Raw genomic sequence first — 20,379 nt, forward strand, 5'->3', positions numbered from 1 at the left:
TATATGTGTGTGTGTGTGTGTGTGTGTATATGTGTGAAGGTGGATAAAGTTTCACTTTTCTCAACATATTATTTATATTTAGCCTACAGTATATATTATTTCTTTATTTCATTATCACTTTTATTCTATTAGCGAATATTGTTGTTCACATTCATGGCGGGCAGCTTTGTCAGCTGCCAACCCAATCAGAAGTTTGAAATGGTACTGTTATTTTCTGTGTAATATTTCCTGAACAGAAAAGAACTGATTTGGGCCCCCAGCCTCATATGGCACACAGAGTTGACAGATAAAACTCAGGGAGAAGAAAAGAAAGCCCCTGTTGGGTCCAAACTCCAGCATCAGCTAATAATGGATAGTACTCAAACTATTGATAGAAATAAAATATAAAAACAACTATTTGTAAATACAGAAACTAATATTACATAATACTATGTATTAGTTGATAATTGCAATAATAATGTCTGTGGATAGGAGATTAAAGCGTATGTATGTGTAAGCAACCGTATGCTACCTGGTCAGCGAAAACAAAATTGATTATACTGTCCATCTTCCAGAGTATAAATTTGCCTTTTGCAATTTTGTGGCAAGTCTTTTCACTCAGCAAGGCTACTTTTACATTTGTAGCAGCAAAAGCAAAAGAAGTGCAAGCTAATCATCAGAGAAAGACAGACAAACTAGACGTCCAGTTGGTTTAAATCAAACTTGATCTTTAATGACGGATACATGGGAACCTTGCAACACTCACTTACACATTCTAATATAAAATAAATTATAACAATGAGCAAACATCACACGTCAGCATTTTGATAACAGCTACTGGTTAAAACGGAAAACAATCACAACTGTTTAGAGGCATTTTGCACACATACATTTGAAAGAAAATGAGAAAAGTGGAATGTTTAGTACCTTCAGTATCTGCTATTACTGGGTTTCAAACTGCACTGGCAAGCAACAAATACTTTGCTTCTTTCTTTTCCTTTTTTGGGGTTATAGTGGCATTTATAGCGGCTTGTGTTTTGTTGCGAGCCGGTATATTTTCCCCGCTTTCTTTTCCCTTTCTCGTCCCTGCTGTATTTATGTCGTTAGGCTGATAGTTTTACACAAACACCAGCGATCAGAAGAGCACAATCAGTAGCTATCAGTATATTTCTACATGTACTGCACACCTGTGCTCACATAGTTTACCTGCAACATCTATCTTGATATAATTAGAACCAAATCATGATGAGAAGATGCCTATGATGATGAACAAATACTAGAATGCCAATATACATATGTCAAGTGCCTATACATGTATAAGGGGTGCATAATTTAAGGAAACTTAAATTTCCAACGCGTCTGGCAAATAGTGGATTTTTTAAAAAATGGTATGAAACAAATTCTGAGTGGCAAGTGGGCAGGACCACGCTAGTAATCCCAGGTTTGTAAAGGAACATGTTTGACTGCCTATACAGTAAAGTTAAGTAATGGTTTGATAGCACAGCAGGTGAAAATAAGACACAAGTAATACAGGGACTGTGTGTGTGCGTGCGTGTGTGTGTGTGTGTGCGTGTGGGAGACATAAAGTAGTGCGTCAAAATGTTGTGTCCGACCAGGGTCAAATAGTATGTGAAAATAATTATCAGTGTGTTTTAACCTGCTTAAGATGAATCACCACATAGATCAAATCAGTGAGTACCGGCGTTAGTGAGTAAAGTATTTGAGAGGCAATTTAGTACACCATGTCTGTGACTGACATCTTAACAGACTGCGTTTCAATACATCTGATGTGGTGAACTCATCTGCTACTCCGTCATACACTAAGAAATGTTTCACAGTAGTATTTCACCGAGGTCTGGTGTGTCTGAGCGCCTCAGGTTTCTGCTTTCTCCTTCTGCTTCTTGCTCTTTTTCAGGAACGACGGCGGTTTGAACTTCTTCTTCTTCTTGGATGGGGACTTGGAGGGCGAGCCCTCTGGGGTGCCACCTTGTGGTTTGGCGGGCGGAGCAGCAGGTGTGGAGGAGGTGTCGTTGGTTGTGAGAGCCTTCATCCCCTTCTCCAGTTCCTCCGTCGTCTGCTTCTCCTCCTCACCTCCGTTCTGTATGGCTGGAGACTCGGTCTTTGCCTCTTCTGCTCCATGATTTAAAAAAAAGAAAAGAAAAGGTACAAAGAAAGTTCAGCAACAAGACAGAGAATCTTGTGTGGGGTGGAGCCGCAAAGCCACATGCTAGGCGTGTCACTGCAGATGGACATGCTTGCTTAGTGTGAAATGGGAAATGGACTGTCATACTGTTTCTCTGTACTTACTAGTGAGTCAAGACCAAAGCACCAGAAGTGTGCCCTATGAATCAGTGAGAAGTAACACAGAAAAGGACAGACAGATACAGAGGGAGAGAGTACAACAGATACAGTAGGTACAGAGACAAATTGATTTCCCTACAATGAGCTGAAATTTGGCAACAGACGTGTACCAGACATTTTGACTTACACAAGTATAACCAATAATATAATGTCTGCATTACATTTAGCCACTTCCAGAGCTGGCTGGCAGAGCTGTACCAGAGCCATTATTTATGCTATGAGTTGAACCTGTATTTCCTGCTACGTGAAGTCAAAATGTCCTTCATGAGAAAGATCAATTACATTTGCCTAAAAAACCTGACACCCCATGTTGCGCCTTTATAGCCTGGCATCGCCAGACTAAGGCCCCATCCACACTACTACCTTTTTGTTTTAAAACTGAGACCTTTTGCTACGTTTGCACCTTTTGTCCAGACTAAACAGTGAAAATGAAGACCTAAAACAGAGAAGTTTGAAAACGCTGTGACCCCATTTCCCGTTTTAAAACTCCGAAGAGCGTTTTAGTGCAGACGGGCAAAAAAGGAGGACTTTAGAAACGATTACGCAGACACTCACGTTTGGTGCTCTGATTGAGTTTTATAAGTTATGCAAAGCAGAAACACAATGCTACTGACAGAGTTTTTGATTTAGTATTTTTATTAAAATATTTGTACCTGCAAATAACACTTAAGCTACGCTTGTACTGTGCATGTCACCATTTACTTTGCGACAACTCCCAGTCTGTTTCCCACCCCACAGTCGCTTTTAACTCCCGCGTTACAGACAGTAACAGTCCCAGCTCGTTATCAGTCCATGCAAAAAAAATCTTGTCGGATTCTTTGTCTGTAGTTACTCTGATACGCAGCTAAAACGCTGGTGTGGACGGGGATCATATTTGTTTTGAATCTCCGTTTTTAAACGTAGTGTGGATGGGGCCTAAATTCCCAAAAGTGTGGAAACTCCGTTCATTTTCCTTTTTCCATGGGGCTTTATCAACAGGAGAAGACCAAAACAGACACAACTGGAAGACCTACAACCAATCAGAGCAATGAAACGTGTGACGTAGCAAACGCAAGCTGGCAAGTTGGGGTGGTGCTGGGTTGTTTTCAAGCAAGAAAAAAAAACAAAACAGGTGGAGATCTGTCTGAATGGGAAGGGGGACCAGACGTATCTGCCAGAGCAAATGAAACATGAGCTCGGCAGATACGTCTGCTTCCCAGGCTACCACCTTTAGGTATCTAACATGTAAAGATCACTGGTACTACCAGAGGTGAATGAGTTAACTTTCTAGTCCACAGAACATGCTGTCAATGGTTTTCATAAGGACTATTTCTTCTGTAGAAAATGGTTCAAATTAAAACTCTCTGCAGTGAGGTCTGTGGATTACCCAGAGGTCCTCTTTATCCGCAGCCCGCTTCAATGTACTACCTACTGTATAATCATCTCAATAATTGCTCCCCCTAATGTCTATATTTCTGTACTGCGAATGCTTTGGTTAGTACTTGCAAAAACATATATTTCTGTATTGTGACTATTATATTTAAACAGAATGAAAGAAATAATAACGAAGCATACTTCTAAACTACAAGGCCTTCTGTGTTTTAACTAAACAGAGACCAGAGATCAGCTGCACATGTGGAGGTGTAACACGGTTGCCAGTGAGCATTTGAAGCAGGAGAGGGCAGAAGCACATGAGTCCATGAGGCTGCGGAGCAGATAGGCAGCGGGCAAGGCAAGCAGGGCAAACAGTCAGCACTCTGCCAAGCCTCACCTGAGAGGGGAGGGTGGCTTGGTGGAGGGCCCTTTGTTGGAGAGGTAGCTGGGGGAGACTCCTTGTCATTTGCCACCTCCTCCTCTATTTACACAAACACACACACACACACACAGTGAAGGACAGTGAGGGTTCAATTGTGCAGGAAGTTAGATTTGTGAGGCAAAGCGAACACAGTTTACATGAGCATCAGAAGTGAAATCAAGTTTTCTTAATGGTGCTGTGAAAGTACTTTAACTTATAATATATATACATTTTAGTGAAAGACTAAAATGTATATATATTATAAGTCTATCAGCAGCTGTACCGCATTTTACATTTTACAACATGCAACACGACTTATGCAGGAAATCTGCTGCATGATTTACACACAATGGAGAAGACAGCACAAACAGAGCAACATTTCTTACAATGATGGATGGTGGAGTACGTGAAAACTGGTAGAACTTTTAATTTGAAATTCACAGTCTATATTAGTATTTAAACACAGCACCTTTAAGTTAGAAAGAAGTGTGCAATGCATTTATTGTGAAAGTGAGGGGTAAGCTGCCTTTATAGAGCCACCAAAAGTATGCAGACACAGTAAAAGACAGTAAAAGGTTAGTAGATGAAGCAAACATACATCAATATAATGCAGTTGGTTAGATAATTAAAAAGGAGGGTAAATAGATATATTAAGCTTCTTTTATCTCCAATCACTTGATAAAATAAATGACAACTTAATGGTGGTGGTCTAAATAGCTAGCTTAGTTCAAAACAGTCATTGATAACCAGCTAGCTAACACGCTATATTGAACACATTGAGCACCAGCCTTTCCAGTTGGCTACCCAGCCAAAGCCAACTTTCCTCATGAAACTACGCCGAGAATTCATTGAGACAGGTCTCATCACCCGTCACTAAGCTCTTGTGGCTGAATGGGAGCAGATCCCTGACACAAGGCTCTAAACATCTGAGACCAGAAGAGTGGAGGCTATTGCATCTGATTATTACATTTGGTTTTTGGACTGTCATGTTCAACTATCACGTATGGGTGTAATGTTGTCCCCACATACTTATTTATATAAAGCATGGAAATAACTGGTAATCTATTTTCTAAAACTGCTTTAAGGACTAAATGTAGTTGTAAATTTAGGAATAAACGTCTACTTTTACTATAATAGTACTGCAGTTGTATGGTTAAGAATGACACAGACGAGTTGAGTTGAATTAATCTTACCATCGGTCCCTCCATCCTGTTTCCTCTGCACCTCCTTGCGGTACTCCTCCAGCTCCTGGTCTGTCAGCTGGTTGAAGGGATTGGGAGGTTCTGGCTCGGGTGGGACTTGAGGTGGGCTGACTGGAGACTAACAGACAAGCAGAGACACAGCTTTTAACTTTGCAGCTCAAGAGGAGGACGTGGAAAGGAAAAGAGACAGATGTTTGGCAAGCAGTGAGACTGCAGCTTACCGGAGGACTGTCAACTGTTATAACGCTGGCGAGGACCTGAGACTGCGGTCCTGCGGTCTTCATGTCCTGCCGATTCTGTTGTCGGATCTGATGATTGACAATAAATAAATTCTTGTATAACATTTGTGATTCATGTGACAGTTTGCAGAAAATTGTGGGTGAGCGAAAAGCCCAGAAGCGAGAAAAAAGTTACCTTGTTTCGTGTCTCAATCACCTCTTGAGGGTTGGTGAAGAGAGGCACAAACTGGTTTGGATTCTCCATCTTGATGGATGTGCTGCCGGCTTGTGTCACCTCTTCTGTCTTCAACCACTAAGGGCAAGCAAAAGTCAAAACAATATCTCATAATTCACTTTAAAAGAAAATTTAGATTCCCCCCCCTTATAAAGTTTGTTTTAAAGCAGCTTTGACAATCTGGGTGTTTGTCCACCAGAGGGCACACTCTGCACTGCAGTAGTCATCACAGAGCAGTGGGCTTTCCCCTGCAATGCAGAGAAGAGAGAGAGAGAGAGGAGGGTGGGAGGGACTGAGGAGGAGAGAAAACAGAAAGGGAGAGCCAAGCTCCTCCCACTGATGTAAGACCCCCAGTCTCATATTGTTTTTGCCTGTAAAGGCCTCATCACTGCAGCTCTGCTTCATCTTTTCTCTGAGGTACAGGGAAGTAAAAACAAACGCTCCACAGTGCACATCAATTTCCTCATGAATCAGAGAGAAAGACGTTGATTTTGGATACAGAAGTACTCTTGGTTGATCAAATATAACCAATTTATTTTCTAATCATCAGATGGTTAGTTAATTATTATGTTTCATAGTCATCGTCTTAAAATGTAGCTCCAAATATTGACAAGCTTCAAGACGTTTCTTCCTTTCCTCCTCATAGCTCACTTTAATCTCCCCCCAGTTCTGATTTCTCTGCTCTCCAGCCTCTTTATACATTTCTTTTATATGTACATATCACCACCGACAGCTACCTAACCCTCTCTCTTTGAGCGGGACACATTATATAACTTTTATGTCACAGTGCCCACAATGCTACATTGTCTACAACGTTTTTGAACTACAGTTACAACCATCACAATGTCTGGTCTGCAACTTTATTTTAGACCATGCTTGAACTCTTCTCTATACCATGATATGTTCAATAAATCAAAAGTACTGATTCCCAGAGCCTCACAGTGCTGCGATGTCCCGGGCTGGCTTGCTCCTGGCTAACTTTTTGGTAGGTGTTGGGGGTGTTGAGCCATCGAGTCCTCTCCTGCTGCTGGCGCTGGGCAAAAGGATGCTGCCTGAGAGCCGGGTGGACTCCGTCGTCATCAAACTGGTGGAAAGCTGTGGCGGTTGCAGGCACTTCCACCTCTCTCCGTGTCCGCGTTCGCTCCAGCAGCACAGGGAAGCGGTAGGCGTATCCTGTGCGGTAGCCCTGCAAAACAACAGAAGAAAGAAGCTTTAGGGTGTATACATGCTGCGTACAACATCAACTCCACTTTCCAGCGGTGTGCTACAACACACCTTTACTGCACCATGCCATGTCAAATTGTAATCATGTGCATTTCCTTTATGGTCTCTTAACAGCTGTGTCACTTGTGGGACATATGTAGTATAAATTTCTTGACTGTAACAAAATCTGCCTACCAGCACCTCTTACGCTCACTGATTTATACACATTATATTTTGTTTGTTTCATTTGTACAAAAACTGAAGTGTAAAAACTAGTTGTGGGACTATATCATGGCTGTGATTTTTTGGAGAGTCTTATTGTCACTGTGAGGTAGCAAGGCAACAAGGAAAGACCCCCGTTAAACCACAACTTGGAGTTTTCTGTTTTCGTACGGATTAAACAAATAAGATATAATAAATGAGTTTCAGAGGAGCGGGTAGGTGGGTTTTGTTACCTGCAGACAGAGTGAAGCTAGCTGTTTTCCCATATTTCCAGTATTTATGCTAGGCTAAGCTAACTGCTTGGTGGCTGTAGTTATATATTTAATGGCCAGATATGAGTGGTATCAATCTTTTATCTTTAACTCAAACCTTTAACTGGTCTGATTGTGTAGGTGATGAGAGAGAAAGTAAGTCTCATTATGTTTAGTAGAACCTGTGTAATGCATTTTCTGTGGATTTTAACTATTATTGCTGATGCAAACATTTCATGCTGCTGCTTTACATTAAAAGCTTTCCATCAGAAACCACAAAAAGGCTTTCTTGCTATTATTGTGAAGCAGCTACAGGAAATGGAGAAGCGCTTATGCTGCATTCACATGATACAGGATAGATGGTAGAGATAAGAAAAGATTCCTATGTTTTAAGACTGGCGTTCACATCATTGGACAACTCAAGACTGGTGTAGGATTGCAAAGTTGGAGGGTTAAGAATATCGAGCTACGTTTGGGTTTAAAGTACCTTAAAGGACTTCAGCTGATGTGAGGCATTAATAGTCATTTGTCTTTTCAGGCACTTAGTGGGATAGTATCAGAAAAGTTACACAGTCGTAGTTGGATGTAGACGTGAATGTTATTTACAACTTGGACAATAGTAAATATGATATGGAACTAATGTTCTATAAAAGCTGGTCTACACAGTATGTATGGACATTTTCTGTGCTTTTTGTTTGGGGGTCAGTTTTTAAAATTGCAAGGGAGGAGTGGTAAAAGGAGCGGCAGCCACAGGGAGCTGGTTAGATGAAGTGTTTGTGAATCAGCAAACCTCCCACACAAATGAAGGAGTCAAACTTTGAAACCCTCTAAATTCAAGCAAATATTAAAAAAGGGGCCATCGAGCAAATTAGTATCGCACTGCAATGATGGGAGAGTTGCAGGAGACACATTTAAAATAAATAAAAAACAAAACAGTGTTTCAAATCAGTGCAGCAGAGAGTGAGAGATCTTGACTTTTATTTCAGTTTGTAGGTTAAGCTCCAAAAACACTGAATCATACACTACCTATAATGCGCCTCACTAGCATCTTTCATTTGTCCTGCCTGGTAAATGCCTTTCAAACTCAACGCTCCATGCCCTTGACGCCCCTGATCAGGTTTATTTTCAAAGACTTTAGAAAGCTCCCTCATGATATTATACACCTGCGTTCATAGACTGATTAGCACTCTTCATGACGAGTAAAGTGAACTTCAAGTGTAAAACTGGGGAAGTCAATCCTCACTGTACACGTTTCTCGTATAACTGTTGCCTACCAAGTTATCCAGAGTTCTCATGAGGGCTTCAAACTCATGCTCGCCGACGCGGCTCTTGTGCAGGGGCCCAAAGGTGGAGCCAGCCCAGCCCACGTGCCGGCTACGTTGGGTTTATGGGTGGTCCGGTCCAGCAGAATCAGGTTCTGTTCACCACCGGCACAGCACAAAGCCGACACCTGACAAAAAAAGATTTAGGCCCCCCTTTTTTTAAATTCAGGAATGAGTTACAGAGCTCATTTTCTCTTCCAGCAACTCTGTACTTCATACACAGATTTAAATTCAAACCAGCATAGTGCCTTGTTCAGCAGCATGTACGCCATATTTACTGTGAGAGGACAAAATATAACACAGCAACCTCCATAGATTTGAAGAATAAATGACCTTACAGTCATGTATCTGCTTCCTTACAGGCCACTGCTGGTCCTGTAGGATTGCTGCAGTGTCTCGTTGGCAAACGACTGTAGCATATTATACTGCAGTGCAGAGCTGCTGGCTGAATTACAGTGAAAGGGTATCAAGAGAAGGACAACTGCCCAGGTGTAAGACTGGTGCGTATACTTTATATACACATGCCAGCTCAGTCTCCCACTCACACACACGCAGTTGCAGCACTTTGTCTCCAGTATGTCAGCTGTTAGTCAGTACAGCGTGCCTGTGTGTGTACTACCTGGATCTGGCAGGCAGCCTGGATGTGGTAGATGGTGTAGAAAGCCTCCTCCACAGACTCCCCCAGAGCCACAATGCCATGATTCCTTAGCACCAGAACCTACACATAGAGAAATCAACATTTATGCAGGAGAATAAAACCACCTTATAACAGCTGCAGGTGATTGAGAAATGTCACTGTGGAATAAGATGGATTTAAGCTGGTGCACCAGCTTCAGTAATTAATCCAGTGTCCAAAGCTGCAGCAATCCATGTGGGAGCAGTAACTGATTAAACAGGTTATGATATCCACGTCGTCTCACCTTACAGGTTGGCCCCAGGCTCTTCTGCAGCTCCACTCTGTCCTCCTCCTCCTCCATGACTCCATTGTAGTCGTAATAAGCCACATCACCCACCAGCAGAGCCTCATGGGACAGAGGCAGGAGGCCGCACTTCATAGCTGAAACCTGGAGACAGTTAGCCGTCAGTCGAGGCAGTGAAGGTCATGAAACAGACTCATATTCACAAAGGTGAAGTCACAATGTGCTCTACAAGCAAATCCACGCTGGACAGTGATGTCATGTTATCAGACTTGCACAGAACAAGGCGACGCTGAAATTGCTGAAAAAACTATAGAATAATATCCAACTTTGTTAATCACCAGTGATCTAAAATGTGTTATTATTAAATCTCTCATTCTTCCATGTGTGTCTGGACGTCACCAGCAGAGGCGTAATGGTGTCTGCAGGCACAAGCCCAGGCTGACTCACCGCAGCAGTGGCCGGGTGTGTGGAGGTGAAACAGACAGCGGACATCTGGCCGGGCCGAGTAGATGGCCGAGTGCAGGCTGAAAATCTCTGTGTCCACGCCGAGGTTGGTGCTGCCCTTCTCCACCACCTCACCCAGGATGTTCACCTTTACCTAGAAAACCACACAGCACCGCCTGCATGTGTTTCTCAGAAAACTCAGATCTGGCAGTACTGCTTCCAAATCAGATATGCACAGTTCTTCTAGAAGCAAAGTCATCATCGGGTCTGTAACATGTGTACACCAGTGATATTCGTCTGGAACTAATTATAACATAAGTGGCATTTGTCATAAAAAAGCAGTTTTTAAACTCATGCATTTTTTCTTGGACTTCATGCAACTTGCTTCAAATTCAAACGTATTGTTGACAAGCATTATGATGATGCAGTACAACTTCTCCAATCCTTGTTATTCCCCCCCCCCTCATGTGGGTTTCTTGCTAAGTTGTGAATGAAACTGCCAGCAGTCAACATTTGTAAGGTTTTCATTTTTAATGACGGTCACCAGGATTCACTCGTTTCCGTCTACTCTCTTATTGTTAGGGAGAAAATCTGTCTCAAAGAGCAAGAGTAGACCATTAAACACTGAAACCGTTAAAACCCAAGAAAATTATTTTACTAATAATTACAACTGAAACAATCAGTCGAGTAACTGTTCATTCAATTGGCAGAATATTAGTAGTTTAAGTCAATTATCAAGGAAAACTGATCTATTCCCTGGCTCAAGCTTTTTAAAAGTTAGGATTTGCTGCTTTTGTTTTTGGTATATAGCAAGATATCTTTGAGATTTTGTTTGTTTGTCAGACAAAATAACAATTTGAAGATGTAATAGTGAGACATTTTTCACTGTTTTCTGGACATATTAAAGACTAAATGATTAATCATTAAATTTAAAATAATATATACAAGAATACTGTACATCACACAGTAATCCAGAGTGTATGTGCAACCTATATCCTGACTGTGACTAGTCTTACTCACCAGACTGGACCCGGTCACCTCGCTGTAGGCCAGGCCGTCAGGAAGAACCAAGAAGTGTTCCTGTTCTTTACTAACACGCAGCTGTCAGGGAGGAAGAGTAAAGCTGCATGTAAACATATTGTGTCAAAGCCTGTCCCTTAAACTTGGCAGTTTTTAAATTTGCACTTAAACGGAAACTTAGATGGTTACTGATCACAGGTGAAAATATCTTTCTGCCCCTGTTCAGCACTTTCTTTCTCTCTACTGCTAGGCTGGTTTTGTAAGAAACAAAAGAAAAACTTGTATGTGCTGCATCAAACCAGCCTGATCAACTCAAATTTGAGCTGGACTTCCACAGAAAACTGCTGACCAAGGCTGATCTTAAGATAGTGGAACTAACAGTTAGACGAGTGCGGTTGATCTGGGCCCAGCCGAAGAGGTCAAACAGGCGGTGGACGCTGGCCAGCTTGCAGCGCATCAACCTCTCGCCCTTCACCATGCTGCCAGGCTCCCAGCCATGCAGGTCATTGATGGGTGTCACCATCATCATGTCTGTGGGAGGAAGACAGATCAGACAGAGACGGAGAGAGTGCAGTGAAGATGATAGTCTGCAGACAAAAAAAAAAAGGTAAGTAGGAGAGTGGCTGAAAAAGGTACACATTTCAGCATAGGGTAATGGCATTTATGGATAATGACTGGTCTAAGCCATTTTCTTTTGGTTTTCTGAACATCATGGACATGTTTTTTCCTTGTTCTGTTGTCTGATGAAAATGATCATTTATTTGCAATGAAGCTTAAGCAAGTGTATTTTAGTCTGATGAAGCATTCAGTTATACTATATCCTCAAAGCTCTAAAAACTTGTACTTCTCCCTCTGACTAGGCAGGGCGACTTCAACATTTACCATTATGATTAGCAAACAGGCTTTGGTGACCTCACATCGCCCCCAATTAGTTGCTTGTCATCCACACTCTTATAATACTTGTACGGTAGATTTTTCTGAATTTGCAAATTTGGAATGAGGTTTTATGTGGATGAATAAAAAAGCCTGCAATTGAAATATATTGTCAACAAATACACTATTATTTGGTTAACTTTACTTAATTTGCACAGCCTGCCCATCTTACTATCCCATGATGCTCTTTGTGAGGGATCGATCACATTTCTACCCTTTAGTGTGCCAGTGAGCAACTATGCACAACACCAGCTACAGCTGCGTAAATGGAATGCAGCCACTAATTACCGTCATAAGTCACATGTGCAAGACAAGCGTCACCCATCATCGGGCAGGAAGGTGGAATCTGATTACATCTTTACTTTTGGATATGATAAACAGCTGATGTAAAAATGAAAATAACATCTGGATTAAGTTGATTGCCTAACAGTGGACCCACGGTTAACAATGAAAGACCCAGAAACATTATAGGACAAAGAAGTCACATGCCCACTTCATCGTCATCTTTGGATGCTCTGGTTATTTTTTAATTAAAACGGACTAGTGACTTCCTGTGAGTGATTGTGAGTGTATGTGAGGCTAACAAGGTTATAATGGAAGCCGAATAATCAAGCTAACAATGAAGAAGATAGATACACCTGCAGTATACTACAGGCGAGTTCAAACTCAACGCACTGGGTGCCTTTGCAGGACAACACACCTTCACAAATATTGAAAATGTTTAAACTTAAAGTGCGTATCAAAATGACTCCAACTAATGAATGTATAGAGACAACATACACTGGTAAGTTCTGAGATCAGTCAGAGGCTGAGCTGTCCACACACAAAGACATAACCCCCCCCCCCCCCCAACACGAGCATTGGCTTCAAAGCACGGGGCTTCCTAGGGGCTAGGAGGAAATGCGACGCTATGAAGCCGACCAGTCACAGTTCTTGTGGCTAAACATAATAATAAAATATAACAGTGTAACAACAGAGAGCGTAAACAGTAGAAAATTGTTGCTAAAAATGGCAACAATGAAACAATGGGACAAGTAATAGAATATCAGGCCTAAAATGTCACTGTATATGGTAGCATGTTTATTTAAATGTCTTGTGCACATACTAGAAGGGGAGACGGGCAGGGCGGCCGGAGAGCCATGTGAGGCCATAAAATCAGCCAGCTGTCTCAGTGCCCATAGGTTGGATGAGCTGCCACCCTTCTTCATCTGTTCCTGGATCAGCACATCTAGCTCCTCCCTGAATGACTACAGACACACAGACACAGACATTAATATATCAACACATACATGTATAACCAGACCACTCACTACAAATACTTTCAGTTTCATAAAGAATTAAAGCAACTATGTATAGGACATTTCTTTATTTTTGTACTAATGTGAGGAGATAACCACATCTAGAGGAGCGGAGACACAGAAAGACAAAGGAAAAGGAAAAAGACAATAAAGCTGACACACAGACAAAAAGCCATCTCACCGGACTCTGAAGGAGGCTTGAGATCCGCTTCTTATGCTGGGCCCCAGAGCCAGGTGTGGAATGTTGAGGAGACTGGAGGCCCTCAGGGACCCCATCACTGGGGCTGCGCTGCACCGGGGTGCCTTTGGGAGTGGGGGACTTGCTCATCTTCTACTGTTTTGCAGTGGGTGTACAACCAGGGGTGGGTGGGGAGAACTGTAAGTAAAGAATGTCAATATTAAACAGGAAATGGCTATGAGTGAAAAAAATGACAAGCTGTGGTTGTTCAGGTGTCCCAGGCTATCTCTTGGTCAGGCCCAATAACTTCCTGGAGCGGGAGCCACCCTGGTTGCCAAGCTAGCAAGCTATTTTCCAGTCTTTGCACTAAGCTAAGCTAATCAGCTGCTGCCTGTATCTTCATATTTATAGTACAGATATGACAGTGGTACCAATATTCTCATCTACTTTACTCTACATCTGCATCTCTCATTAATACAGAAATTTGAGAAATCTTATGGACAAAGTGCTCTCATTTACACACACCCCCACCCCCGATGGCTACAGAGCTGCCATGGCAAGGAACTTCAGTGGGGTTCAGTGTCCAAGGACTTTTTCTTTACTTTATAGCATTGAGTAAAAACATCAACTAAACTTTACCTAAAGACATTGTTTGAGCAACAATGGCAGGTACAGGTGACCTGAACCAGCATTTAGCCAGATTTTGGATTATTAAACTTTCAAGACATCCATATACAGTGCAATTTGGTGTTTAAATAGGGCAGTAAATGTGTTGTTGTACGTTTGATAAAACAATATATTTACTGCCCTATTCAAACATACAGATGATATACCGTTTATTTACAAAACAGGAAAACACAGTGAATTCAGCTTGAGAACGCTGGAGATCAGCCAGGAGGCACATCGTGACACACTGGAAATCAGAAACACATTATAAGTTGCCCACTTATTGTATTAATGGAGTACATGGTAACTGGACCTGCCTTTCCTTATAGCAGGAGCTTCAGACAGGAGGAGTCTAAAGGGGCCTGTGGATGTCCAACAAACCTGATGATGATGCTAACACAGCACACAACAAGCCACAACACAGCAAGTGTTGAGCTTCCATCATGGATTGTGATACAGTTTGTTTTTTGACACGTTTGTATTCAGAAAATATGTTTCAAGGCATTACTTCCTGTTCGTGCTCAAGATGAAATGAACCGAAGGAGGGCGAATAAGGTCAACACACATTACAATGGGGATGGGGCAGATATCCCTAAAAAGAGATGTATTTATTTTTAGATTTTACATACAAAAATGACTGTGAAATTAAGTTTGAATTTATGAACAATTGTAATTATACTAGCCATAAGCTCCTAAAGCAGCAGCCATAATCCTGGATGAAAAGGTCATTGCCATAATGGCTTAAACTAAGAAATGTAAGTAAATGTGAAAATGGAAGAAGTGCAGTGAGCAGCATATTTCTAATCTTACTGAGCGTATAATATAATTTCATGAGTTCACAAAAGCCCCTGCCTTAAGATCCAGTGGTGCACATCAGCCCAGAGAGAGTTAAAAACCATAATGAGATCCAACAAAGATGATCAAACATTCAATAATTGTTACCTTCAATCAATACACTCACTTGTGAACAATTAAACCCTGAGCAAATCATTTTGTATCTTGCATTAACATCAAAGCTGTGTTTCCTGTTGGCAAGTACTAAAAATAAACATTATATATTAGACTGCACATTAAGACTTGATTTCTTTACATTTCCAAATGGCAGCATTAAGATGAAAAACCTACCCTCAAATGAACGATGCTGTATTCCTCAGGGTACTGGCCAGTGGAAGTGCAGAGATACAGAAAATGCAGCATTAGCAGTAAGAGCTCACATGCAGACAGCAGCGTCAGAACAGGAAGTTAGCTAGTGATAGGGCTCGGTAATTGGAGAAAGAGTGAAGAGTTACTGTAAGGATCTTCCGAAAAGAGCTGGCCACTCCCCAAATAAAACATGCTCAACTCTCTTGCGTGCACACACACACACACACACACACACACACACACACACACACACAGCTGCAGGGAGCAGATAAGGTCCTAAACACACCACACCCTCTCTCCTGTGCTACATCTCACTAACTGACTCAATTACTTACTTGATTAGTTGCATCACTGCTACATAACTGTGTGCTCATCCCTGATCACATCCATTGTAAATCCCATCCCTCACGTCCCTAACATCCAGGGCAAGCTTAAGATGCTCTTTCCAATAGCATGGAAGAAAGTTACATCAGATCCTTGTGCATTACTAAATCTCTGTGCATTACACTCGTGAAACTCTGACAGATGACTAAACCTTTAATGGAGTTTCTGGATAAAACGGTGCACTTTATCCCGACAATGTCAGGCTTCCTGCACTCAAAAGAAACATTACATCAGAGATCAAAATACATCAGCCATTCACTAAAGCATGAACTAAACTCCCTAGATATACACTGACATACAAGCATTATGATGTTTACCAGCCAAACTGCTCCCAGATCAGAACAACACAATAATCAAGGCAAAACTGCTCTGTTCAACTTTCTATCGAACCTCCTGTTCAGATACTGTAGATGGTGTTTTCCTTTTATTGTGATGGTCAGTTTTTGGTTTTGGAGGTTTTATTTTAAATGCAAAGCAGCAGTCATTGTACAAAAGCCTAAATCGGAGGTAGCAGCTCTCTCTCACAATGGTTCACAGTATATGTGACTCTCTCTCTGGGGGTAGACGGAGCACAGCTGCTGACAAGCAGACAGAAAGCCTCTCTCTCCAGGGACAGGTCCGAATGAGTAAGGGGAGACACAGAGCTCTAGCTGCTGGCCGACCATCACTGCCTCCTCCTCTTATGGCTGACCATGATGCATCATCACCTCACTTTTGTTCCATAAAATCTCAGGAAGTTGGGGAGCTGATTGGGGATTGTTTTAATAGTTTTATACCTATACAGAGATTATTTGTTGTCGTATCCTTCACCAGAACTCACCGATCAACAAATTTAATGTTGCTCTGCTCTGAGATCTGTGGCCATTGATTTTCTTTGGTGTACATTATCTTCATATACATGTGCTCATATTGGCTGCTGTAATCTGCAGTGGTTTTAGAAGGTCTGTGTCTGAGCACTGACATCCAGCAGCAGAGAAGCAGACAGGGGTATAATTACTTAAGTAGCTCTGGATTGATTTTCTTTAGCTTCACTTTCATTAGGTTTGTGTCATAATGGCTGGTCAGTGAATCCACACCAGTTATGAACTATAGTGTCTGAAAAAAACAGTACCTTTACTAACAGCTTTCCCAAATAAGATAAAGCTAAATACCTGTGATCTTGTTTAAACCTATTTGAAAATGTTTCACAAACTTTGAAATGTTCAAACTCACTGCAACTCAGTAAATGTAGCCATTTACCATTTAACCCATCATATTTATGTGTTAATTTTTTGGTAAACAACTCTTTCTAATCGAATGTAAGACTTGTTTAGGCGTCATAGCATATTAATTCAATTCACTTCAAATTAGCTTTATTGGCATGAATGTGTAACAACAATATTGCCAAAGCATCATACATACAACATAAGATCAATCAACCCCATACATTTAATTAAACAAGTAATAAAGCGTAAAGTATTCAAAGCGTATGTGTGTTTGTGTTAAAAAAAAAGAAATATTAAAAATTAAAATAAATAAATAAAACAGTAAGTGTGTATGTGTGTGTGTGTTAAAAAATAAATATTAAAAAATAAAATAAATATAAATGAAACAGTAACGGTGTGTGTGTGTATATTAATAGTCAAAACAAATGTTTAAATAATTGATTAAAAATAATTAAAAAAAAGAAACAATTACTAAAATATCAAATGATCAAAATAATAATAATTTGAAAATCTGTACAGTTATTTATCAGTCTGAGGTTCCACTGGTTGTCCTCACTTCATGGCATGAGGAGACATATTTTTGGGCATTTCTCCCAGTAAATAGGGGAGTTTCTGTGTGTCAGCCTGGCCATAGAAATATATAGTTTATTAAGTTAACATATTAGCTTGTTTGAGAATGAATGAGAAAGTCCTCACTACTACTATTATGGCATGTGTATATAACTTACAAGGACAACTTTGGTGTATTCAACCCCACATAAATGGACTCATTAACTCTAAACATCTAGCAGACTGAGTGCTTAACAGAAACGCAGCATACACAAGATGAAAAAGTATTAACGCATGAATAATGAAGAGGTAGAATACATTTTGTTGACTATGTGGAGGAGGACACATTGACCTTCCTTTCTCTATAGCCTCTAATGGGAAAGTTGGCTTCCACCTTGGCAGACGGCACTAAATGTAAATAAACAATATCAAAATACACAAAACACTTAAGAAAGGAGCAAATGGAAAAGCAGCTGAAGGCACAGGCAAGTGATGGAGTCCATTAAAGTCAAGGGAGTTTTGAAGCTGTTCCTTTTTTATTAACTATGAACTTATTTACAGAGGAGCAATAGAAAGCATCCTTACTGGAAACATCACTAACTGGCATGGGATGTTTATGGCCCGGGACCAGAGGGATCTGCAGCAGGTGATTAAAACTGCCCAGAACATCATTGTTGCTGATCTACTGAGCATCAGTGATGTCGGTGAGGTGCGGTGCCTTAAGGATACACAGACAGTACCCACCCAGCCAAAGCCTGTTCACCCTGCTGCTGTCAGGCAAGAAATACAGAAGCATCTGCTTTAGTAGCTTCTTTCCTTAGGCTGAGAGACTCTTAAATTTATCCTCAGCACTCCACCATGCAAATTAGTTTATTTATGACTTATCACTATTTACTGTATATATTTTTGTATGTTTGTTTACTTATTGTAATTAGCATAAAGGAAACAAGCATTTTGTTGTACAATGTTGTGAAATGACACTTCAATTAACATTGTAACCTTATTGGAGTATTATTATTATTATGTGACAGAAACTGCACAATGATAATGCAATAACTCCAAAAAATTGCAAATATATAGCTCACTAAGTCTTTGAGTTGCATATCCCCTAACCATTTGCGAACATTTGTTTACTTGCCCCTCAAAATGTCATGTTTGATTTTCAGTAACTACAAACTCAAACTTTAAAAAGGTGTTTGACTAAAGAAAAGAAAAGCAAAATGCTGATTAGACTTGGACAAGCCATAATGCAATGAATACAGTTTCTATAACTGCATCATTTTAAGTATGAATAATGAAAGGCTTGATATGCAAGACACTACTCATTAGAGGGTTAATGATAAAAAAACAAATTTCCACCAACACTGACTTAAACATCAACCTCTGCACTGCTGTGGCAGAGATTAATCCATCCTAGCTCCACTGTCTGCCATTGTGTTGTGGGAGATAAAAATCAACCGCACTCCCAAAGGTCCTGTGGCACAGAGGGGGAGGATGCAGGGGACAGGCTTCTTGATCAGTCATGTGAGTGCGGGGTACCGTATAGCGCCATAATACACCCTGAATGATCAGCTCGTATGTGTTTTAGCATCCTCCGCGCCATCACGCGCTAACGGCCCGCGCTCTGCATGGCTGCCTAGCAACACTAGCACGCGCTGCAGCCTCAGCACCAGTAGAGCAGAGGACGAGCTAATGGGCACCAGCAAAATGCAGCCGCAAACACTGCTCTCTTCTGCGTATGTACAGGACCGAGCCGCCATCTCGTTTCAAACCAGCAGACCAAATGACGGAGAAAGCTACAGCCCATATCCCACATTTTAATCCTGAGACCGTCAGGAACACAGGTCGGTGGAGCTACTGTAAAACAACAAAAAGCCATCAGTGGCACGCTAATGAGAGAGATTAGACGCTGCCACCACAGACGCAGTCTCACTGTTAAAACACGACACACTCTGTGCATATGGGACCGTGCACTCACTGCAGGCCTTGATCTGAACAACACAATGACAAACCGAAAGCACGGGTATTAATACGGTGACGGTGCTGTGCGCCGAAAAACTGCACTTTTTATCATTTTATACAAGCACAAACATCAGTCTGTCCTTACAGAGGGAGCGAGGTGCACCGCATCACCGACAACATGGTTAAGACCAGGCAGGAAGGCTGAGATATCATGCTGAAATTCGCACACACCGCACATGCACGCGTCAGAGATGACTTTGTACTACACCCAGTCATTTCACCATGATTGCCTTGTTCGAGTCAACTAAACACAGGCTGACATTAGCAGGTAGTGTACTCACCTTAGTGCATCCTCAGGTCTTCTGTGTCTTCTGTGTGGGTGCGGCACACCCACAGCCCTAAGCCATCCTCAGAATAGGTAGATGTGGTTAATTACAACAAAGCTGCAGGTTTCCTTTGTCAGACTTCAGGGCCTCAGCTGATCCCGAGTCAATGGACCCTGATGTTTTTCATCGCTCAGTGCGCCTGGACCAGCCCACTGCCACGCCTGTCCACAGTCTGACACCCAAGGGCTCCCTCCCACTGCAACTACAGTGGTGATCACTCTTAACAATGCGCTTAGTTAATGTTAAAGCCTTCCTACAGCCTCGGTGGATTTCTGATGCGGTCTCCTAAAAGGTTTAGTTGGCTAGGTCTAGTTCAAGTAAAAAAAAAAAAAAAAAAAAAAAGTGTTTCACATTAAACAGGCGCCACCTTCTGTCCTAATGGAGGAGAGCCAGCACGTTTTCTAAATTGAGAATCACTTTCACAAATAAACAGTGGGAGAAAATTATTAGTAACTTTCACTGAAAGCTTTGTATTTGTATAACGCCTTTCTACACCACTCAAAGCGCTTTTTACACTACATGGC

At 41.4% G+C, this 20,379-nt stretch overlaps 1 protein-coding gene across 1 annotated transcript; it reads right to left on the bottom strand.

The window, feature by feature from the left end:
* Positions 1–685: 685 nt before the first annotated feature.
* Positions 686–20,157, bottom strand: add2 (adducin 2 (beta)). The gene is given in 17 exon segments (XM_038702446.1): positions 686–2,109; positions 4,091–4,174; positions 5,308–5,434; positions 5,538–5,624; positions 5,731–5,847; positions 6,710–6,955; positions 8,720–8,814; positions 8,817–8,895; positions 9,387–9,485; positions 9,688–9,831; positions 10,135–10,149; positions 10,151–10,285; positions 11,152–11,232; positions 11,531–11,682; positions 13,190–13,331; positions 13,564–13,758; positions 19,811–20,157. Coding segments are annotated over 16 exon segments (2,007 nt in total). The 5' UTR covers positions 13,711–13,758; positions 19,811–20,157; the 3' UTR covers positions 686–1,852.
* Between the last annotated feature and the right edge of the window lie 222 nt (positions 20,158–20,379).

This window comes from Micropterus salmoides, unplaced genomic scaffold (genome assembly GCF_014851395.1).
Source record: "Micropterus salmoides isolate LMB-PRFRI ecotype aquatic unplaced genomic scaffold, ASM1485139v1 Ms_hic_scaffold_7, whole genome shotgun sequence".
NCBI lineage: Eukaryota > Metazoa > Chordata > Actinopteri > Centrarchiformes > Centrarchidae > Micropterus > Micropterus salmoides.